At 42.0% G+C, this 24,829-nt stretch overlaps 1 protein-coding gene across 1 annotated transcript in view; it reads left to right on the top strand.

The window, feature by feature from the left end:
* The window catches only part of si:dkey-106n21.1 (solute carrier family 23 member 2), a 38,550-nt gene extending 17,817 nt beyond the window's left edge, over window positions 1–20,733 (top strand). The window contains exons 6-12 of the mRNA XM_068704538.1: window positions 2,132–2,249; window positions 4,471–4,627; window positions 10,171–10,424; window positions 14,523–14,687; window positions 16,572–16,680; window positions 19,414–19,509; window positions 19,610–20,733. Of these exons, the coding sequence (XP_068560639.1) occupies window positions 2,132–2,249; window positions 4,471–4,627; window positions 10,171–10,424; window positions 14,523–14,687; window positions 16,572–16,680; window positions 19,414–19,509; window positions 19,610–19,791 (1,081 nt within the window). The 3' untranslated portion in view covers window positions 19,792–20,733. The remainder of the gene's footprint in view (window positions 1–2,131; window positions 2,250–4,470; window positions 4,628–10,170; window positions 10,425–14,522; window positions 14,688–16,571; window positions 16,681–19,413; window positions 19,510–19,609) is intronic.
* The last annotated feature ends 4,096 nt before the right edge of the window (window positions 20,734–24,829 follow it).

Here is a 24,829-nt window from a genome sequence, read left to right as displayed (position 1 = left end):
TTATCGTAAGATAAATCTATATTGTAAAATTATCGAGGTCATGTCCATTTATTGTACAATAAATCAATAATATAAAATGATTTAGGCCTAGTTCATTTATTGCGTAAATGCGTCTGAGCTAATAAAAAACGTCATCACGTATAAACGGTCGAGGTCATGTCCATATGTTGTACGATAAGCTGATATAGTAATTATATGTGTTGCAGTTGCACGTGTGTGTGTACTTCAATGTACTCTACGGGAATACAAATGAAAGGAAAAACCAACAAGAAGTGTCTCATTACCTCGTCGTTAAGATTACACGTAGGATTAATGATAAATTTGCAATACGCGACTTCAATTGCAACATATCTTTGGCATTTACAAATACAGTACAGTAAGATGAGACATAGAAATGCATGGGAAACTAACGACATTACTGGAAACAGACGTCTAATCGAATCTCTGTGCAGCAAAACGTCTTTATTCATTCAATAACTCATCGTCTGCTTGTTTCTTTATCAAAGCAGTCACGGCCACTGTTCCACATTAACCGACCCCGTGAAAGATGTCTTCATTCACCGCCGTCATCTCCAGATAATGCAGACTAAAGTCATTACACAGAGCGATCCTTGCGGGTTTTAAAAGGTTCAGCGCATCCACCTCCTGGTGCCGTATATATGGGTGGTAATCAGTCATCAGCCTCAGTGCACTATAGCCCCCCCACCCACCCAGCAGTCCCTTTGGAGCAGAACCAGCAGCTTACAGGCGCAGAAACACAGGCATCCTCAACACTACCAGCACACACACACACACACACACACACACACACACACACACACACACACACACACACACACAAACACACAACACACACAACCTGTTTTAAACCGAACCCTTGAGCGTTTTGTCGGTTTCGTCTGACTCTATGTACTTAGTCAGTTCATTAAGCGCATTAAAAAGTGTGTGAACGCAATTACCCAAGGTAATAAATCCCGTCGTACGCAGCCATCATCTGGGAGTGTGCAACGGGGCGTTTTGCAAAGCCTCTACCTGGTAGTCACTCAGTATCATTACCGATAATGCTTATTACCAAGTGTTAATCAAAGAACAATGGATAAACACATCTGGAGCATTCAAGTGCTGCAAAACACTTCCGTCAGTCACCTGGATTTTATTTCCCCACGTGGGCCCCCGACTCTGCAATCTTTTGACGTCCATCTTGTTTGTGTTTGTTTGTGAAAAGTCAGTGTGAACATTTTTTCCCTTTTTTTGTGCGCACCAATAGATCCCAACTTCAGGTGTGAAAGCGCCCTCAGTCCATTTTCTTTCTAAAACACGATCAATACGGCCCTAATAGTATGTATTATTATCATACTATACATACAGTAATAACAATACAGAGTGGAGGGAGGGGGGGGGGGGGGGGGGGCTTTTATTCTGAAAACACAGCAGGAGACCGTAGAAAACGAGGAGCTCCACATTCTCACAAATCAGGAACTCCTCTCCGATATCACATCACCGTCTCCCGCATCCTTCCCCTCCTCGGGCATCCTGCCGTTTTCCTGCTCTTTCATTACGAGCTCCATTTCCGGGTTTCTATTTTTTTTTTTTTTTTTTTTTCAGTCCGAGCACATTTGTTTTCCTCCAGTACGTTCGAGACGTAGACCGATTTTGCTCGTTACGTCGAGCTGACACAAGATACAGAAAGGAACTTTTTTTTTTGTCTGGTAGACATTTCCACAGGCTGCAGACTCTCCCGTTGAAATAACACACACTGACGCTGGCGTCGGTCCAGAGCGGCATTTCATGCAGTGTGCAGTGTTTTCATGCACAGCGTGACGTGCTTCACGCGCAGCGTGAGATCCCATTCTAAGGCGGGGAACTGAGTTAAGTATTCTACAATGTTCGATTGATTGATATTTTTCCGCTACATACATGTAGACGATGACAAGTATCACTTAGGTGACCCGCTGTGTGACACAGCATGTTTTCACTCGCTGTGACCCCCCCCCCCCTCCCCTACCCAAGACGTACAGAGGCATAGCATGTTAAAGCAGATTTACACTAGCAGCTTGTGAGCGAGGGCCGGGCCGTTTGGGGAAACTACTGCGAGTGACGCATTTGTACCCCGTCTTCTCTTCTCTTACAGCACGGTGTGTCTGATCCTGCTGTTCTCTCAGTATCTCAGCAAAGTCAACGTGCCCATGATCGCCTACAAGGATAAGAAGTGGAAGGTTTTCCAGTACCCTCTCTTCAAGCTCTTCTCTGTGAGTTGCCAACGTTCTCCGGGGTCTCATGCGTTCTGCTGTCATGGGAAAAAAAATAATGGAAAGTTTGTTAAGTTTCAGCGTCGTGTTTGTCCCATAAAGTCTGTTTTTAATCATCCGTGCCTCGCTTCCAAACAATAAACGTTAATAGTATACCGCGAAGAGATCATCCAGTATCAAGCCAACATCTGCTAATGACTCCAAAAAAACGTGCATCTTAAAAACATGTGTGTATGTATTTAATTCAAAATGTCCAAATCAAAGACAAAGATATATATATATATATATATATATATATATATATATATATATATATATATATATATATATATATATATATATATATATATGATAAACCATACATAATAAACATAAACTTCACTACTTGAATTCAGATGCATTATACAGAGATATAGCTAAAAGCTATTCGTCAGATAATTAAGTCAGAAAGCGTGCTAGATTATAATTATATTCAAATTGATTTTTACCTCAAATAAAGTTTATCCCCACGTACTTGTTTTTCTTCTTCTTCTTTTTACAATGTTCATCTTACAAGTGAGTCCTGTAACTAAGTAACATATAGCTACTGTGGAGTAGTCTGTCTGTGGAGCTGAACAAGTTTACAGGTACGTTAACAAAAAACGTTATAATAATTATAACCATATTTTTTTTATTATCATAATTATTTCTTTTTTAATTAACACAAAAATAGCAGTCGACGTGACTGAGATAGCTACGTTCAAATGTATGAAGAAATTCAAGGATCATTCGTTGCAACACAAGGATGCGCAACGACATGCAGCGGTAGCTCGTTTGCACAAGAAAAACAGAACAAAACAAAAACAGTAGTGGTATTCCTGTAGTGCATTTATTCTAGATTATTCCCCCCCCACTGACTGCAGTTTCAAGCTGCCAGGTAAGAGATCGTCTGTGATGATAAACCAAACACAGACACGTTTGTGTTTCTTAAAGTCACTGAGGATGGGTTTGGTTTCTACAACCGCCCTGCTTCACATTCACGCGGTTACAACAACCGACTGGCTTGCTGTCAATCAGAAGTCGGCGGACACATACGCTGCTTTGCAAAAGTAATTTAAACTGTGACAAGGGATTCATACACACACACACACACACACACACACACACATAGAGGAGAATCCTTTCCCATCATTAAACACTTATTTCTTTTCTGTTCAGCGAGAGCCAAAATAAACAAGCGTTGCCAGCAGCCTGAAGGTTTTTTTCCGCCGCGCTTTGAAGCTCCTGGGTGTGAATTTGTTGTGACTGATTAGAAGATAGGGGCAGAAAGTATACACGGCACTAACATGCAGACTCCAAAACACAATAAAGGTTTAAAAGGATTAACAAAAACATAAAAGTCAATGCAGAAGAACTTAAAGGCCTCTGAGCAGCGCTGCACATTTTTTTGGCAGAAAGACTCGCAAGCCTAAAAAAAAAAAAAACCTGACAACAAAAGACCCTAAAGGTCCCTTCATCTCACAGTAAACGAAGCTTTTCATCTGTGTTTATTTCCCCATCGTCAAATGAAGCCACACAAAGGATGAAATGCGGCGCTTTCTAGTGTGAAGGAGTGAAGGATTCTAAAGCAGCATAGAAAAGATCCCATCTACTGTACGAGGTCCGCCAACTCGCTGTAGAATAGACACTGGCTTGCCAAGTCCCATTCATCATGAAGTAGCCAAATGATGCGTGAAATACTCTGGCACTGGAATGTATAATTTGTAGTTTGAATATATATAAATATATATATAATCTTTCTCTTTGATCCTATAGGTTCAGGTGTAAAGACGACAGAAATCGAGGAAACTGAAGCACATTTGTTTCTCTGCCCCAGAGCTACTGTTTGACACTTGTTCACAGCTCTTTGCTCCCACGTAATCTCTGCACGAATGCAATCTGAAGTCCACGCCGGAGCCCAAGGCGCGTTGAATGAAGACATACAAACTGAATGCGAGAAACTAGCAAAAGCACCCGTCGTATTCTTTTGTGCCGTTTGAGTGATGCAATGGCGGAGTTTTGTTTGCGGGAACCTGTGCTCCACGCGAATCCTTCTTGGGCGTTGATTCATTGGTGTTGAGACGGACAGACGCTCGACGTGGCGCTAGGTGGTTGGGTTTAGTATTCTCAAAAGAACGTTTGTGTTGGTGGAAGCTCCATTTCCGCGTACTGAGACGTTTTGCATCTTGACGACAAATTCCAGGCTTTGTTCGGGATGTGCGGCGCCTGGCTGGTCTGCTTCTTACTGACCATCTTTGACGTCTTCCCCACAAAGTCCGATGAGTACGGCTTCTCCGCCAGGACCGACATCAGCCTGGACGCCGTGACAAACTCCCCTTGGTTCCATGTGCCTTACCCAGGTGAGCGCACAAATATCATACTTTTTTGTGGAATATTTAATTTAGCTTTTTCTGTATCTCGTTAAATGTTTTTACTCTTTTTCCTGAACTAATGCGTTCTTTTCTCTGAACCATTCATTTAAGAGAGCCACATTCCAATCGAGACCGGTACATCTGAATTTCCATTGCCAGCGAGTTTTTTTGTGAGCTTTATCACCTGGCAATTTTTAAGGTTGGATTTAGTAAAGTTGTTCGCGAGTGAGGGAACAACGGAACGTGAGATCGGCCGGAGAATCGGAGCAGCTGGGGCGGTGTATTGCAGTCGCTCTACCGCACCGTTGTGACGAAAAGAGAGCCGAGCCGCAAAGGCAAAGCTCTCTATCTACCGGGCGATCTTGGTTCCTACCCTCACCTATGGTCATGTGGACTGGGTCATGACCCAAAGAATTAGATCGCGGGTACAAGTGGCCGAAATGGGTTTCCTCAGGAGGGTGGCTGGCGTCTCCCTTAGAGATAGGGTGAGAAGTTCGGTCATCCGTGAGGGACTCTGAGTAGAGCCGCTGAGTCGAGGTGGTTTCGGGCATCTGGTGAGGACGCCACCTGGGCGCCTCCCTAGGGAGGTGTTTCCAGGCACGACCGGCTGGGAGGAGACCCCCGAGGGAGGGCCCGGGACCAGGTGGAGGGACTACATCTCCAAACTGGTCCTGGGAGCGCCTCGGGATCCCCCCCAGTCAGAGCTGGCTGATGTGGCACCGGGAAAGGGAAGTTTGGGGGTCCACCTGCTGGAGCTGTTGCCCCCCACGACCCGATCCCGGATAAGAGGTTGAAGATGAGATGAGATTTAGTAAAGTTACTCAATAAACAAGTCTCCTGGTCCAATAGAAAGTCAACACCATGGATAGAGTGTCACATACCCCCCCCCCCCCCCCCCCCCCCTTCCGAAACCTCTTTTGTTTCAGGCACTGCCAAGTGGAGGGTGAAAATGTTCCCTCTTCTCGGCCACATCTAAAACAAAAGGGGCGAAATATTGGATGTACAGTTGTGGTCAAAAGTTTACATACACTTGTAAAGAACATAATGTCATGGCTCTCTTGAGTTTCCAGTTATTTCTACAACTCTTGATTTTTCTCTGATAGAGTGATTGGAACAGATACTTCTTTGTCACAAAAAACATTCATGAAGTTTGGTTCTTTCATGACTTTATTATGGGTTAACAGAAAAAGTGATCAAATCTGCTGGGTCAAAAATATACATACAGCAGTGCTAATATTTGGTTACATGTCCCTTGGCCATTTTCACTTCAATTAGGCGCTTTTGGTAGCCATCCACAAGCTTCTGGCAAGCTTCTCGTTGAATCTTTGACCACTCCTCTTGACAGAATTGGTGCAGTTCAGTTAAATTTGATGGCTTTCTGACATGGACTGGTTTCTTCAGCATTGTCCACATGTTCTCAATGGGATTTAAGTCAGGACTTTGGGAAGGCCATTCTAAAACCCTAATTCTAGCCTGATTTAGCCATTCCATTACCACTTTTGATGTGTGTTTGGGGTCATTGTCCTGTTGGAACACCCAACTGCGCCCAAGACCCAACCTTCGGGCTGATGATTTTAGGTTATCTTCAAGAATTTGAAGGTAATCCTCCTTCTTCATTATCCCATTTCCTCTCTGTAAAGCACCAGTTCCATTGGCAGCAAAACAGCCCCACAGCATAATACTACCACCACCGTGCTTGACGGTAGGCATGGTGTTCTTGGGGTTAAAGGCCTCACCTTTTCTCCTCCAAACATATTGCTGGGCATTGTGGCCAAACAGCTCGATTTTTGTTTCGTCTGACCACAGAACTTTCCTCCAGAAGGTCTTATCTTTGTCCATGTGATCAGCAGCAAACTTCAGTCGAGCCTTAAGGTGCCGCTTTTGGAGCGAGGGCTTCCTTCTTGCACGGCAGCCTCTCAGTCCATGGAGATGCAAAACACGCTTGACTGTGGACACTGACACCTGTGTTCCAGCAGCTTCTAATTCTTGGCAGATCTGCTTTTTGGTGGTTCTCGGTTGACTCTTCACCCTCCTGACCAATTTTCTCTCAGCAGCAGGTGATAGCTTGCGTTTTCTTCCTGATCGTGGCAGTGACAAAACAGTGCCATGCACTTTATACTTACAAACAATTGTTTGCACTGTTGCTCTTGGGACCTGCAGCTGCTTTGAAATGGCTCCAAGTGACTTTCCTGACTTGTTCAAGTCAATGATTCGCTTTTTCAGATCCATGCTGAGCTCCTTTGACTTTCCCATTGTAGCGTTTGTGGGCGTTTGTATCCAATGAGCCCTATTTAAATGGCCTCAGAGAAGTCACCAGCTGTAGTCACTCATAATCACTCACAAGAAGTTAAGAGGCCATGCTATGAAGCTCATTTCATTGACACAACTTTCTAAGTCACCAAAATTGCTAATTCATGTTGCTGTATGTATATTTTTGACCCAGCAGATTTTGTCACTTTTTCTGTTAACCCATAATAAAGTCATGAAAGAACCAAACTTCATGAATGTTTTTTGTGACAAAGAAGTATCTGTTCCAATCACTCTATCAGAGAAAAATCAGAGTTGTAGAAATAACTGGAAACTCAAGAGAGCCATGACATTATGTTCTTTACAAGTGTATGTAAACTTTTGACCACAACTGTAGATGAAGCACCATCGCTGCACAGAGCACCCCATAGTTCCCCATCCCGGGTCATTCTCCCATCTAATTCTGGATTTCTATCCAAATCAGGTAATAATAAAGACGACATAAGAGCTTCATACACTCTAGAAATAGTTGTTTCTAGATCTGTTTAAGCGGGTTTAGAGTAGAGGAATCCTTCTAGCCCTGAACAGTTCATGTATGTTTGTACCAAATTTGAACTGACTGAACGATAAAGGTCAAATAACTGACAGACAGCATACTGTCATGTATATACTTGTATACAGGATTCATTATACAATAACTATGGGTACATCAGTGCTGCCTAAACTCCTGCAGTGGTTGCGCCAATAACAAACAATGTGACGGGTATTGTGTCGTAAATTTCAGCGTTATCTCCACAGTCAAATTCACCTTTGACAAACTTCCAAAAACTCAAACAGAGGTCGTTCTGCAGCTCGGCCGAGGGTTGCACAACCACTCTTTAATGATCCGCCAAAACGTCACAGAAGCTCTCGGAGAGGATTGAAATCAGTATCAGTATCAGTATTTTGCTGTGATTGCCAGAAGTGCGTGTCCTCCAGTTTAGTGTCTAAATGAGACGGCGGCGATGATGATTGATAGATCTATTAAATGACAGATCCTTATCGCCACACTGGGACCAGGAATCTCCTGCCAGAGAGTTGGCTGTGACTTGATTCGTTTAACTGGCAACAACTCGTTGCAGGGTTTCCAAGGAACACATGCTGCTGTAATAATGATTACACAACTTTTGGACTGATTTTATAAACCGATCCTGTTAGCGGGTCTCTGATGTAAATACACCTTCTTTGTTCTGGCAAAATGCACACGTCTGTCAAAAAGAATCTATGGATTTTGGGTGTATTCGGAAAAACCGGCTCACAGGGTCAGTTTGGTGTCAGATTTCCTTATTGATTAAATGTTAACAGCAAAGCCAGTTTTATGATCTCTTTGATTATTTGCACATGGCAACTTCACTTCACTCGGACCCTGTAATCCACGTTTCTGCCAGAAAGAACCAATCTACGATGACAACAGGAACAACCGTGCCAATTAAATACATACACAAAGCAGACTCAACATGTTCCCTGTTATCAAACTGGTAAAATGTCTGTTCCATATTTTTGGCAGGACATTGTGTTATTCATTGTGCAAGAACGGATGTGGAGTAAGCCTATTTAAAAAAACAATAAAACAATAAAATAAACCCAAAAAACATCCTCATCCTAATATGAACCCAAACCGCCTCTAACCATGCGCGACATGATGTCTATAAGTGAGCACTCATGTGTGTCTTTGGTGTGACTGCATGTTTCTGCATGCTTTCGAAAAAGGTTCTGTATTTGATCCATGAATCGGAACAATGTGCTACAAGTATCGGCTTCATCGACCGAAGGAAGATGTTGACACAGCGCATGTGCTTTAAGGTCACGCCTAACGTTACCTCCTTTGACTCCTTCACGTGTCGATGCCTCCCATAAAGGTTTTTTTGGGGGGAAATAACGACGGGCAAATAAACGTTAGGCTAGTTTATAATAACATCATATTCCTCTGGGAATGTTGTTTCTGCGATGACATGCATCGAATGAAGGAAAGCGTCAGCGTGTCGGCGCTACACAATGCACGTCCTTCAACACGCAGCAAACACACAGGGCAGGGAGGGTTTCTTTAAAAATGTGTTGCGGTACGATTACTAGTCAAACTGTTAAAAACATAATCTGTAGCCTAATCCAAGACAGACGGGTGTAAGGGAGTAAGGGAGTAAGGGAGTAAGGGAGTAAGGGTGCCCCCACGGAACTTGGTTCAAAACGGGAACCGGACTTTTTCGGTACACGTACGCATGGGTGGGACGAGGTTTACATTTGAGCATTTAAGAATGTAACTACAGTTCACACTCTTTTGGCAGAACCTGTTTTGCCGGGAGACGACAGTTCAACAGACCGCACAAATGCATGCAGAGTATTAAAATACTTCCATTAAAACCATTAAAAAAGAAAATAGTGAACCGTCGCAACAAGTGTAAACACTTGAATTATTTAAATAATTAAATTCCCACTCAGGATTTTTTTCTGAGGGTGGAAAGGTAATAACGTATCACTGAGGAAGATGCTGCAGTACCTGTCATATTCATGTCATATTGCAACCGGTTGCTAAAGGTCTCCACCTTAAAAAAGAGACCAAAAAACAACGGAGAAAGGACTCTGAATCGAGTCCAGATGGAGAACCTTGTTAGATGTCACCATCTGTCTTCAGTGGACACACGGTGTCTTGAGGTATCACTTATTCATGCTCAATAAATTATGAAATGATGTCATGTGTTGAATTAAATGTACATAAAATGGCACGGCGGGGCGCTCCATGACCCGTAATCCCCCGTCCTGTTTACTATTGTTCTCGTGGGGAGAGCCTATAATCCAAAAAAAGGTTTTGGACTGAGACTGGGGGGGGGGGGGGGGGGGGTGGCTGGATGACTTCAGTTACAAAATGTAAGGGAATAGAATCTTAGCATGATATTTGGATGCGTCCAGGTGATTATGTAAGAGTTATAGTAAGGCGGACATGGCGTCATGTAATCCTTTGGTCTGGCAGATGTTTTCTACCGCTGCTTGTCTATAAATCTCTCGATGGTTTAAGGAGGACTGGTTTGTCTCTTAACATGCTGTATGAACCCTCTTAGCCTCTCTGGTCGTCTGGTAGCAGTCTGCTAGCCGTTCCTTCAGTCGGAAGTAAATACGGAAACATCGTTAAATGTGTCCTCCGGGGGGCGGAAACGGACGAAAACGTTGAAGGATCATGGAAAAGTCTTCAAGTGTATTTTTGAGTCTGAATATGTGTGCAATCTAAAGTATGTCTGCTCTGCACACATCAGGTCAGTGGGGTGCGCCCACAGTGAGCGTGTCTTCAGTGTTGGGCATGACAGCGGGCGTCTTGGCGTCCACGATGGAATCGATCGGCGACTACTACGCTTGCGCCCGCCTGTCCGGCGCCCCTCCTCCGCCGACCCACGCCATAAACCGAGGCATCGCGGTGGAGGGCATCGGCTGCATCCTGGCTGCGCTGTGGGGAACTGGAAACGGCACCACCTCCTACAGCCAGAACATCGCCGCACTCGGCATCACCAAGGTACGCGTCATTATAGTCTCCCTATGCTCTTTTAACTCATTGCTATTTAACATTTTAGCAAACAAATTGGGAACTTCCTTTAGATCAATTTCATCGCTTTTAGCTCTGTTTCATATCCTACATGTCGTCACCAAGCGAGTTGCTAACCTTAGCTGCGGTCAAATGGTAAATTATAAAGGATTTACCGATGTCTTTTTCTAACCACCTTTCTTTAATCTTGAAAACATCACGCAGTCAAGGAAAGAAGTGAAAGACTTACAGAATCCAACTCCACTAACACTAGGCGATGGCGTTTGTTTTTTTAACTTGGGATGACATAAGAACTGATAGTTTGGTATCAAGTTTAATGTCAATATTCCGAAAACACTTTTCTATAATACCTCAGGTAGTAGTACCAGGGGGCCTTCGAGACTAACGCCGTCTGAAATCCGGAAAGAACGCAATAAACCAACTACCCACGCGGTTTTGAATTGGGTATTAAAAATCAAAGAATTTCACTGATATTGGAAATGGACTACAAAGAAAGAAAGAAAAAGTACATCGACGAGGATTGAAAACAGAATCACATTCCTCCTAAGACGGATGTTTTCAGCGGCGGATGTTATTGTGGGACGGCGAAAATTCAAGTTGGCTTTGTTGAGCTTTAGCGAGCGAAACCTTTCAGAAGGCTTTGGGCTCTTCTCTTGTCAGTTCTGCTCCTGGCACAATGGAAGATCGAGCGGTAAGTGATTGTAAAGAATTGCAAAAAGTTTAAATTGAAGGAAAATTATTCGGATAATAGGTTCCTCATTATCTGGATAGCAGTGAATTCGTTATCATAAATGAATCCTGATTTATTTATTTTTGGCTTGTTTGAGCACAACTGTGTTTGTCCAGACTTTACTCACACACTGCAAGAGCTCACTCATGTGATTTACTTTTTTTTTTTTTTTCATGTTTTACTTATGCACATTATGCACACAGTATACATTACTGTGTGCCAAGTGGAGGCGAAGGAGGGTAGACTTGTGGAATTCACAAATAATGTTGATTTATGGTGATTTGATGTGTGTCTGGCAGAGAGCGTCCATGGTGTAAAATCCATAAAACATCCATATATAATCCATCTACTGTGGGCATCATCCAGGCATCTGCAAGTTCTAAGAATAGAGTACGACTGTCAAGTACTGTCAGTACATTTACTCAAGCTCTTAAGTACAATTTTGAAGTACTTTACATCCATTGTATGATACTTTAAACACTATATTTTGGAAGCCAATATTGTACCTTTTACTTCACTACATTTACTTGACACTATCAATTATTTTACCGATTCGTATGATCAATACAAAAACATTTAAATCATGTTTTATTGTTATGCTAGATATGAAAAAATATATATAAATTAGCTCAAACTTTACCGGCTGCAACATTAGAGATGCTTAACATAATTACTAGTGATATAATGTATATTAGTCTGAAATGGGCCATCCTGCATAAGGAATACTTTTAGTACCTGATAAGTATATCGTTTTTGTACTTTTACTTTACGTAAGAGTTTGAATGCAGAACTTTACCAGTATTTTCTACACTGTGGTATTGCTACTTTTACTTGAATAAAAGGGGTCTGATGGGATTTAACTTGACCTTTTGATTTTGGTGTTATAGGGTATTATTATTGACATCAATAGAATTATTAATGTCAGTATGATTATTAACAATTATCAATAATAACGGGGCACCACCCTGCGAACAGGAACCAACAACCAAACTATAAACTAAACCTCATAATTAGTGTTCACTCACAATGTCAATAGTCAAAGTACTATTACACATTCAGAGTGAAAAGTGAACATATCCAGCTGTTATCACAATACACATGCACAAAGTAATCACAGACAGCTGCTCTTTAAAGTATAACAGAGTTTATTAAGTTCCAATAATAATGATCTAGTCAACTAATATCTAAAACTAGCAACAAATACTATACATTTACGGTAAGAGGAAGAGAGTGTGTGTGTGTGTGTGTGTGTGTGTGTGTGTGTGTGTGTGTGTGTGTGTGTGTGTGTGTGTGTGTGTGGGGTAGAGGCGAGAGCACCGCTCAGACAACGTATGATGTAATCTAAAACGGGGCTACGTCACGACTACACATTGAAGATAGAGACTCCAAAATGGCGAACATAGAGGTCTCGTTATCTCCACGCGTCTGAAGCAGCTAGCTCAACCCCGAGCTACATTAGCTTAGCGCTACATGTGCGTGGTGGGTTAGTTAAAGAAGAGAGAAAGCAAAACAAAACAAAGTAAATCCTCCAAAAACAGATCTTTACCACCGCCGCAAGATACGGAGATCGCTATCTCGTCACAGAAAAGCGGCTGACGATCGATCATCCGCGGTTCTGACCTTTGAACCAATGAAAGAACAACTTCCGCCCCCCCCCCCCCCCCCCCCGCTAGCGGGTGAATCATCTCAAAAACATAATTGCAGCAGTATGAAATACACAGTAATGAAACAAGATAAAATTTCTTCGGAAGTCAAAGGAATTCTCGTCCTTGGAACCGGCATAGAGTCGACTCGATGGGAAAGAGGAGTGTCCTTGTTTTCTTCACTTCTGCCGGCAAATTGTCCGCTCCCTGTTTCCTCAGGATGACAAAACAAGACAAAACAAACGGTCTTTTCGTCCAGCGAATGTAAAACGGACCTAGGCTACTGAGCTGAGCCACAGGGGGTCCTGGGGGTGTCTGTGGCCCCTTGTCCAATTAGACTGCGGTGTTGATTTTTTTTTTATGGCTTTTGCATCTAAACATTCAGTCAAAAATCGGTCAGCTCTCTTTGTTTAAGAGCACATGGTGAAGCACATGGTCCCAACACGATTCACACGGTCTGAGCTGCTCACCGGACTGACACTTTAACTAATGGTCATATATCTGGAGGAAGCACTTAGGTTTTTTACGGTAACTTTTAAAGGTTGTTTTGGCATGTGGCCTAAGATGAACTTCTGTGAGTCGCTGACATGATCGCCGTTTGTCATTGTAATGAGTTACCTTGAAATGTGTACCGTGTGACCTCCTTATCTATTTTTTTTTTTTTTTTTTTTTTTTGTAAAACTCCCACTATAGATTCTTAAATCATAATCTGTGATCTTCACATTCTGGGAAAATTTTTAAAAAAAAGAAGAAGAATCAATTATAGCTGCAAGCAGCGGTGAACGAGCCCTCGCACCTTTCGGACACATCGAGGCTCCTGGTGGGATCCAAAGCACAGAAGATGTTTTTTTGCTGTTTTTGTCCACTATGTGGCGGTAGAGAATTTTATACCGTGTTGCTGTATAGCATGTGTAGACCAAGCCAAAACACGCTCAAAGACTAGAAGTAATAGAGCTGACACCAAAGCCCAATTGAAACCAAAAATTTAATTAATAACTAGTTCGAAGATGGGTGCAAAGTTTCGTGACTTTTTAAGTCCTCAAACACGTTTTCGTAACACGAAAATGGACGCAGAAAATCCAAAATGGCTGACTTTTCCCATTGGGCAAAATCGGTGTTTTGAATCCCACTAAACGTCACTGCGGTGTGCCAACTTTCCTGAGATTGCAAGTATCCCAAGCCCCTTGAAAAATTGCGATCGCACGCTAGAAAAGTTATTTTTTTACAAAAATAAGAGCTTTTGCACTTTTCATTGCCAGGGACCATCGGGTCGCTCCGGGCCCTAATAACGTTAACGCAGACGAGAGCGTCCATAAGGATTCCTGTTTGGAGGTATTAAGTTGGATTTGTATGGAGTTCTTCACTAGGGCGGTACGTAAAAAGCACATAACACTGAGCCACGGCGTGTCAGTTTGATGTACCCAGTCCCGTCTTTGAGCAGCACAGCGCAGATAAAAACGTATTCTACAGCTTAAGCTTTTATGGCCTCTGCAGACTTGACCAGAGCATTCTCCGTCTGACTCAGCTTTCTCGTCTCCGTCCGACCCGAAACCATTGCAGATGAGATTTATAGTGTCCCTGCTCATGCTCATTTCCCCCCCCCCCAGACGGCGTCCCGGTGAAAATGAAAGGTGGCATGATGAGAACGATGGATTAACCCTTCTTGTATACACTCATGTGCTCATGTCATGCTAGGTTGGCAGCAGACTGGTCCTCCAGACGGCCGGCATTCTGATGATTGTCCTGGGGATCTTTGGGAAATTTGGAGCAGTTTTTATCACCATCCCAGACCCGGTCATCGGAGGCATGTTCCTCGTTATGTTTGGAATGATCGCAGCGGTGGGAATATCCAACCTCCAGGTAAACACGGTTCAATAGCGCAACGTCTTACGTTTCATTAGCTGGACACTTTCATCCATATCACTTCCTGAATGCGGTATTGAGATGGCGCCCCTTCCTATGAAAATCAAGAAGCTGAGACATAAAACATCCTTCCTGCTAAAGGCCACTGGATTTAGATACTAATTGGTTCCAGAGGAGCTGAAATACAAGCAAAAAACAGACAATTTCTATGGGCATCAAGTATTAGAGAAAACCTTTATTAGGGTGGCGAATCAGAATTTTATATAAATATATATATATATATATATATATATATATATATATATATATATATATATATATATATAAATAAATAAATATATATATATATATATATATATATAAATATATATATATATATATATATATATATATATATATATATAAGCGTCTGGTATATATAAAATAAAAGGTTGCAGACAAACAAATAAAAATCCAACACAACAGAAAACTAATTCTGCAAAGTTAATTGTAAAAATTAGGAAAACAAAATGCTAAGTGACTATTTATTTTACACTCTATAAGTTGAGTCCATAAGGCACCCACGGGTGTCCTTTTAGGGGGGGGGGGGGGTTGATACACTTATAGTCGGGAGTGTAGTTGGGGAACCGCCCAGGCAACCATGTGAGCTAAGGTCATCTGTGATCCTGTTTCCTGGCACGTCTTTCTCACCGCTGCCCATTAAAACGACCCACAAAGATATTTATTTACATTATTGTTGTTGCTTTGGATATTAGTTCCTGGTGAAAAACAGTAACAGGGTTCCTTATTTGTATCATAAGAAGAAGTAACGAGGGACTTATTGAAGCAGTGAGAATATTGACGAACGCATCTCCTCTTCCTGAATAGATCTGCACGGCGTCGGCCCTCCCAGGCTTCTCCAGCACAAACATACCAGGGAATTAGTTGGCGTGGAAGTCTCACAGAAGCATTTAGCCAAATATTAAATTGCTAAATCCTTCACACTATTTCAGCTCTTTCATGTGCAAATATTCCGTTTGTGCTTTGTCACATCGTAATCACTGAATTATTAGTATAGAGAGCCAAAGTCCCACCCAGACAGTGTATTTTTCCCATAATATTGTTTTGTAAAAAGATAAAACAAATTTTATGTCCATATCTATATATATATATATATATATATATATATATATATATATATATATATATATAAAATGTAAAATACTCGGCAGCAAATATTATTTCTAAAGGGCTTTTATTTATGAGAAGTAAGACGGGAAGAATATATATATATATATATATATATATATATATAATTACGTGTGAATTAGTCGCCCCCAGTGTTTAAAGAACTTAAGTTAAAGGTGTCAAAACCTTTTGGGTGCTACAGTATATATTATATTATATATATTATTATTATATATTTATTTTAAAAAAAAAAGTCAGTTTGCGATGACAAGGTGCTGAGATTTAGCTTTGATATCGGAACAGAAACCCTGTTATCATACTTTAGTTTCACAGGAAGACCGCTGCACTGCAAGGGAAATGACATCAGAACCTAACGCTGGTAGAACAGAGGCTAACTGTGCTCCTGTGCTGTCATGCCCCTCACAGAGTCACGGTCATTTTGTGTAATGTAGCCGGATCAATGCTTCTTCTTTGTACACCCCCCCCCCCACCACCACCACCACCATCTGCCCTGATTTGACCTGTCATGACCAAATAAACATGGATCCTGCAACAAAATAGAATCGTTATTTGAGGTTCCAGATTATTTCTAATCAGATTTTAGTGATCTCTCTTTCTCTCTCTCTCTCTCTCTCTCTCTCTCTCTCTCTCTCTCTCTCTCTCTCTCTCTCTCTCTCCCCCTCTTTCTCTCTCCCTCTCTCTCTCTCCCTCCAGTACGTGGACCTGAACTCGTCCCGGAACCTTCTCATCCTCGGCTTCTCTACCTTCAGCGGTCTCGTTTTACCGACCTGGTTTCACTCCAACCCCGGCATCATTGACACAGGTGATTCATGAGACAATTCGCTCACTCACTCACTCACTCACTCACTCACTCACTCACTCACTCACTCACTCATGCACACACTGAGGACTCAGCCCTTGAGATTATTAAAAAAAAAAATCTACACACACTTATAATAATATAATAACTATATAATGAGCGACTGTCGGTACCAACAGATCCAGACTGGAAGTGACTCGATCAGATCAGTCGTGAATTCCTAGATAATATTCATAATGGGCCCAATATTTGTAATTTGTGTCCCCCACCCTTACTCACACACACACACTCAATACTTTTTTTTTTTTTTTTTGCAAAGATCGAATCGGCAAACAAAAGTTGACACATCGAAGTTCTTAATCCTTGTCAGAGGAGCAGTGTGGTCCTGTGTGCTCCCACTGCTCCACTTACAGATTATCCTAAGCTTCTAAAGCCACGGTGTTCCCAAATCCAACAGGCCCAGATGGCAAACACTTGGTTACCTTCAGTCTTTACATCTTCGATAGTGGAAAGGAGGTCTAACCTGATATTGACCTCGGGATTTGTTTGACCCCCAAATAGGTTTATAGTTAAGTTTAGACGACACACATAAATCTCCTCATCTTATTTTATGGGTCCAGCTTCATGAGACACTCAACCGGACCCTTTCCACAGTCGCAGCTCCGTATGCATATGTGTCCGTGCTGTTTTTCAAGAATCAACTTCTCTGGTTGTATGTTCCAGTCTACATTAATGGCAGTGGTTGCTGTTGAAAAGCTGCTTGGTTGGGTAGATAGTAGGAAACCAGTAGGAAACCAGTAGGAAACTGGGAAAACCAAACATTAGAATTAAAAAAAAATGGTAATATCGTCTTGCAACGAAGCGAACACACACACACACACACACACACACACACACACGTCTAAACATACGCAACAGGCAGAACCCAATTACGCTAATCCAACCGAAGAAAATAGACCATGTGGAGCTTTCACAAGCGCAGGTCTGATCAGTCGGAGAACCGATCCGGGATCAATCGCAGCCCATCAGCTGATGACACACGGGGAGAGACGCTCCGCGGCCACCTCCTAAGAAGCGTCATCAAAAGAGCAATCTTCAAGATTAAACAGCACTTTTCTACAGACATGAGTTCTTGATCCCATGAGTCATGTGATTTTGAGTGTCTCCCAGGAAAGTGCTAATCCAGAGTTTAACACTGGGCATGAGGGTTTGTCTGGGTTTCTCTGGTCTAGGCTGCTTACCTTCCAATCCTCTTGGCTAACCCCCATGTCACTGTCTGTGATCTGCCCGGCTCAGATAAAGCACTCTTTCGCCTGACTTAATACCCCCCCCCCCCCCCCACACACACACACACACACACACACACACACACTCAGCTGATAGTGCCACACAAGAGGAGGCTCTTTGTAAACACACTGCTGATGCTCTTCCAGGCACAAGCTGAGGGACTTAAAACCAACTCAGCGGGCGCCTTGAACTTTTGACTACTTCCTCTCTGCGCGAGACGTGTGTGTGTGTGTGTGTGTGTGTGTGTGTGTGTGTCAGCGCTGTCTGCCATTCTCGATAATATTATTTAAATTTCATACAACTTTATTAGGCAGTTTACGCATGACCCGAGGAAGATCTTACAGATCAAAATGCTGCAAACAACAACAAGAAATATAACTTTTTTTATTTGGAGCCTAACGGTGTGCCCCCTTTGTGTCGTACAGTATTCACAATTAACCACATGTTGCCACATGAAAGGCCAACAAAAGGTATAAACGGACACAAAAATAACCCTCTCACTCACCATTTGTGACCCACTGAAAGTGAGTGGCCGGAGTCACGCCCCCCTCGGCGCTCGCCTTCTAATACCGAGGCCCCCCTCGGCGCTTTTAGCTTCTGCGACACCTGGCGTAGTTTCTACGAGCTTCGCCGTTTTTTCCTTTTTCGCTCTCTGGTGAAGCCCGCTCCTCGGCTGCGATCGTTCACAACCTTCCCGTGTGGTTGCGCGGAGTTGTGGTTGTAGAACGTGACGGCCCCGAAACAATCCCATTTTCTCAGATTCACTGCTTCGAGCTTTGCTACCGCTGCTCCTCGTTCACGTTCTTGAATCACCACGTCGGGATTTTTGCTATTTGACCTCAGTGTGGCCCCGTCGTGTACGAATGCACGCTGTCCGTATTTACTCGCGAGACCTTTCTTTATTAGAACCGACGTTCATCTTGTCGGTGGATCTGACTACCAATCCGCTATACCGTTAAGAACCTGAGCTGTGTGCCTCGGTGCGTGGGAAGAGACTTGGATCATTCGTTTGTGTGAAAGGAAACATCAGGCTTGACTTAAACGCTGCTTTGTAAAACAAAGTAAATACATTAGATATGAATGCCTTGAATTGTTATTTGTTAAAGTAACAGTATCCGATACGAGATCTGCTCAGCGCAGAAAGCAGGTTTGAGTTTCGCCCAACAGATGTATCAGAGCTGGACTGTGTCTGTGGATTATCTGTTATCCGGTCCTACAGGATTTACTGTCAGGCTCCAGTGGCCGTTTTTGTTTGAGGGAGCTTGTGTTTCTTTTTGGTTTTTGTAGTCTGAACTTTAACCTGACCTCTGACATCCTCGTGCGGATGAGGTCAGAGCAGAGAGGGGGGGGGGGGGCGGGGGGAGAGAGATGCTTTTCTACCAAGATTTATAGTTGTTATTTCACAAACCACCGAGTGGGTAACAAATGTTGTGTCTCTACTTCTTTAAGGAATAAAAGAGCTGGACCAGGTGATCGTGGTGCTCTTCACCACGCACATGTTCATCGGAGGATTCTTTGGGTTCATCCTCGATAACACGATTCCGGGTATGTCAAAACACTTTTTTACTGTTGCTCTCAAGTAATAATCACACATAATAATAATAATCACTATCAGCTAACCTCGCCATTTCTTTCTTTTCTTCAGGCACCGAGAAAGAGCGGGGCATCAAAAGCTGGCAAGACGAGGTGCAACAGGGAAGCAAAAACTATTGTGACGAGTCGTGCTACGACATCCCGTACTTAAACGCCGTCTTCAAGCGGTTTAGATGTTTCCAGTACCTGCCCTTCCTCCCTTCTTACAAGACCACCCAACAGGGGACGTCTTAGTAACGAAGGGTTCATGTACAGGGTTGCACTGACGCTGAAATCAAAACGGTTAACAGTAGTTAATACAAACACCTAAATCGAATCCACGTATCTTCTGTAGGACTCAACACGTTTGTCCTTGTGTAGACTAGAACATTGACTTGTTGAGTCAAAGTCGAGGTACCACGTCTCCTTACAGTTGGAATTCAAAACAAAAAGCCTTCTAGGTTAACGAAACATCTGTAGTGCCTGAACAAGCAAGGAGCGGCATTAAACCACTTAGGAGGAATCATCAGTCCTCACGGAGAGCTTGCATAGACATTAATAAGACACTCCTCTAGAGATATGTTTTAAGATTAAACATAAATTCTTCAACAAACATTCTTCCTTTTTCTTTTTTTTACCTCTCGGATGTGGAAAACCCTTTGTTAGACTTTCGGCATGAACAAAGTCTTTAAATTTCACGTTTCAGTCTTTTTTTTTTAAAGAATAAAATAAATTAGTAAAGAGTTACTAATCAATTAATGTGTTACAAATGTGTTACAAATGTGTTACAAATGTGTAGTAACGTTTTGAGTAGAATCACTACTACCTCATCAAGAACAGAAACAGATAATTAATGGAAAGCTTTTTTCACATTGTATAATTAATAATAACTTTAATATTATATATATATATAATATCTGTTCTGCTTTTAACATTATTGAGGTTACTGCGTTATACATTTCATAACGTGTTTTGACACTGTATAGAAGAACATCTTTTTTTTTATTGTTTTTACATGTGACACTTTTGCATTTTCAAATATATATATATATTATGCAATTTTACAAAAAAATTTTTCAAAAAGTCCTAAATTGCGATGGGTTGTTGTTAAATAAATTCTGATGTTAATATAGACTTCACTGTGCAACATGTTCAACTTGAAGTTTCTACAGGTTTTGAGAATAAAAACATCCATGAAGTTCTAAAGCACGGGTCATAACATGAAGAGCTCTTTGGGTATGAGAGTAAGGGAATTGTTCACTTTTGAGTATAAAGTCAAATTATGCTTGGTGTACGTACTCCACAGGGTGTTAACCTATTTATTTTTTTACAACAAGACTAAAAGTCCACGAGTCCCTGAGGGGAACGTGAACGTCTCTTCCAAATTCCATGGTAATCTATCCGATAGTTGTGAAGACATTTCAATCAAAACTGAAAACTTTTAACCTGCTGGCGAAACGTGTAAAAGTCAGGGGATCATCGAAGTCAGCAGGCTTAATCCTCTGGGGACCATGAATCGCTCTACTAAATGTCATTACGATCCATTGCACGTCATTTATTGTCATCATGCAACAACGCGTTGCAAAACGAAATGCAGTTGTAGCTACGCAAGAAACACACGACAAAACAAAAACAGTATTCCTGTTGAGCATTCGGATAAATGTTAACAGCAGCAACTAAACAATCCTCTGATCAGTATGACCAGCGTCTTAACATTGAAAATTCAACATCAGAACCATCAGCTCTGGTAGCGACCTGTCAATCACAGTAAGCCCCGCCCCTAAAGCATCCCCTGCTTTATGGTGTGTTTGACTCTAAATGGAGCATAATGTACTAAATGAACATCATGCTGTATTGAAGAAGACTGTAAACTAGAGATTGAGACCATAAACTCATGTTTACAATGTTTACTGAGGGAATAAATCAAGAGAGGAGTAGAGTCATTTTAGACTAGACTTCTATACAACCAGAGGAGTCGCCCCCTGGTGGACACTAGAGAGAATGCAGGTGTTAAGGAACTTCCGCATCGGCTTCACTCGGCAGAACCGGAGGTTGCCGCCTGTTTGTTTTAGCCCGTAAAGCCCAGTCTGCTCTGATTGGTCAGTGTCGGCGTCTTTAGCTGCATTTCTACCATGAGTATTGCCACGATTGCTCCTTTTGAAACAAAACCTCACTTCACCAAACAATAAATACATGTAAAAGCCCAAATTTGGTGGCTCTTGGGATCTGAAATATTGCGTATTTTAATGAGTTTGCCTACTTGATTGAAAACATGTAGTGAATTATTGCACAGGAGAAAATAGGCCGTTGTGCTTTTTAGCCCACACAGTCTGTAAATACCATCGATTGAGTCCAGGCATTGACTTTGAATGGTTAAGAACAAGAAAAATGTATGTGATGTGAATGCGTGCGGCTCTGAAACCAAAGTGGTTTTAGCATAAGGAAGTAAACATCACGTTCATCTCTGTCTACCTGAACTAATACATCCTTCACCTTAGACACACCCAGTGAAATCATTTATCCGCCTTTCAGAGTGACACAGACAAATTGTAGTAATTATGTCATCATTATGGGAGCACCTGTAAAACACTTTGTTAAATTATGACCCGCCATCAAACCATTGTGAATCTAAATTCCGTGGAATAAAAGTGAATGGAGTGTGTAAACCAGAACATTAACGATAACTCTGTAAATCATTAGAACAAGAGAAGCAAGAGCATAAACCGAGCTCTCTCATTCTTTCATGTTCAGCTTTATAAGCAGAAGGAGCAGATATTGATCGGATATATGTCAGCGGCCTTAAATGCCCTCACAGTTTGGGATCACTTTCTAATGCGGAGGAGCACCAAGAACTGGATGTTCAGCCAGCTGTGAGTGGGTTTAATGGCACCACCCTAGGTTTAAATGGCGGTCGTCGTTCTTACTGCCATTCCAAATATAACAAAATAAAAAGGTTGAAACACTCAAGAATTAAAAAGACAGTTGTTTTTAAAATACCGACATCAGCATCAAGACCCAACACTGTCAGAACTATTCTAAGGTCAGACAAAGCTACGCGTTGTGCGATGGGTCGTCATGCCGTCGGTGACTGTGAATGGTGGCATTTGGTTGCTTTTAATGAGGATTGGAACAATTTGGGATCATTCATTCATTCATTCATTCATCTTCGTCCGCTTATCCGTGATCGGGTCGAGAGCATGTTAAGAGCTTACAACCCCCCAAAAAATTGCAAAATATCTTTAAAACAGACTTTAGAGATTTTTTTTCTGTGGATGAATTCTCCTAACAAGCTGTAGAAATTAGATTTGTTTTCTTCTAGTACATGTGTGTGTGTGTGTGTGTGTGTGTGTGTGTGTGTGTGTGTGTGTGTGTGGCTTTGGATGGTACTTGTGTCTCCACATCGGTTTTGGCATTTACAAATTCTTGTCTTCTAAAAACAAGCTTTGAAGTTTACGTTCGACTGATGTTTTGTCTCGCTCTTCATTCCTCACTGATGTATGACAATCTCTTCCTTTCTTGGGATTAGTGTCTATCGTACATCTGACTGTACAGATTTACCTCTGGGGTGCTTCTCCACGGAGACTTTTAAGACATTTGGGGTGATTAAAAGGGTCTCCTGCAGTCTCCTGATCAGGCCTATCGTCTTTCAACAAAGGGTCGCAGAGTTAATCCCCTGTGGTATTTATTGTTTAACTGTAAGTGCTGTATGTGCCTATATACCATGATAACAAACGTTGACGGGAAGAACCATGCAAAACATTGATATTTCCAGAACCTTAAAGATAATGTCGGTAAGCTGATGCTCCTATAATAAGAATATAGACGTTATAGTGTCAAAATGCCATTTTCCCAATCCCTTCTAAAACCCTTTTTTCCCCCACATGATCTGACGCAGGTTTCTGCACGACACACGTTCAGTGTATGTCCATCCTTATAGTCGGTGCAGCGACGTATGCAGACATCACAGTGTTGGTGGGCAAAGGGGAAAATCAGGTGGGGCTGGCAAGTCCAAGACCAATCAATGGCTACTTAATTACAAACCGTTGGCCATTGCAACTACGAGCCTTATATAGGGATGGGTATCGTTTGGGTTTTTTCCGATACCGGTGCTAAAACGATACTTTTAAAACGATACCGGTGCCTAAACGGTGCCTGAACCGATACTTTAAAAAAAACAAACACACAAAACGACGATTGACGACATTAAAGAAAGGCTTTTTTTTATTGCCAAGGCAATTTGTTTTCTTCAAATTGAACAATATATTAACTGTTTGAAGTATACTATAAATATAAATAAATACAAAACACTTGGCTTCAAACTACAGCTTCAAACTTTTTAACTTCAAACTATGAACAATATATTAACTGTTAACAACAGTTTACAGCATACTTAAATAAATATAAATAAACTTCAGCAATTCTTTTGCAGAAATATGAGCGTATTTGCCTCGGCACCGAAAGGAAGCAGCGAACGTATTTCAGTCGTCTCAGGCACCAAAATGAAGCACCGAAATCTGCGTTGCGTTTAGGTCCGGTAGGTACCGGTATTGGCACCGGTTTTTGGTACTCAACCCTAGCCTTATACGTCATCGTCAAGACAAACATTAACAGCACCGTGGCATCATCAAACAAACGTATCGTTGGAGGTTCACCGGCTCCAACATGCCCAGTAAATATACACTTTGACTTCGCCTTGGACGGCTGCCACACAAAACACACATTCGCAGATGACAAATGTAGCAACATCAGCACAAAGCAACGTCAGCGTCACACACCCAACAAAAAACGAAAAATCGGCCAATACAGTCCAAAGATTATAAATGAGCTCTGCTCTTGATGATTACGGCAGGAGACTACAGCGCTTTGTGTTGAACTCTGAAATTGTTTCATTATAGTCTCTTTCAAAAGGAGAGCAGGGACAAAGAGTTCAGTCTGTTTGCAGCCCCGATGCCAGTTTTTTTTCTCCGACTGACGATTGAATCTTTCAACGGCATGTCACAGTTTTTTTTTTTTTGTTCAGGTAAAATGGGGTCACTGATGTGTCGTTATTAGTTGGCACTTGTTGAGGAGAAACTGCCGCAGGAGTAGGGCCTGGTTGAGAACGATGGCTGAACTTGAGTTGAACTCTCATCCTCCCGCTCCTCACGTCGACTTTTTGTGACAAACTTAAGCAAACCGCTTTGTCTCACCGTGATTTAAAAAAAAAAAAATTTTTTATCCAACCTACATTAAAAGCAGGTCTAGGCCTCTGGTCCTCTGTGCAATGTTGTGGTTTAACGAGGGACCAAGTTCA

Source organism: Cebidichthys violaceus, unplaced genomic scaffold, assembly GCF_023349555.1.
Source record: "Cebidichthys violaceus isolate CVI_PGR_0920_01 unplaced genomic scaffold, fCebVio1.0.p SCAF_94, whole genome shotgun sequence".
NCBI classification, from domain to species: Eukaryota; Metazoa; Chordata; class Actinopteri; order Perciformes; family Stichaeidae; genus Cebidichthys; species Cebidichthys violaceus.
The sequence above is the reverse complement of the archived record's forward strand: the minus strand, read 5'-3'. Positions and strand labels throughout refer to the sequence as shown.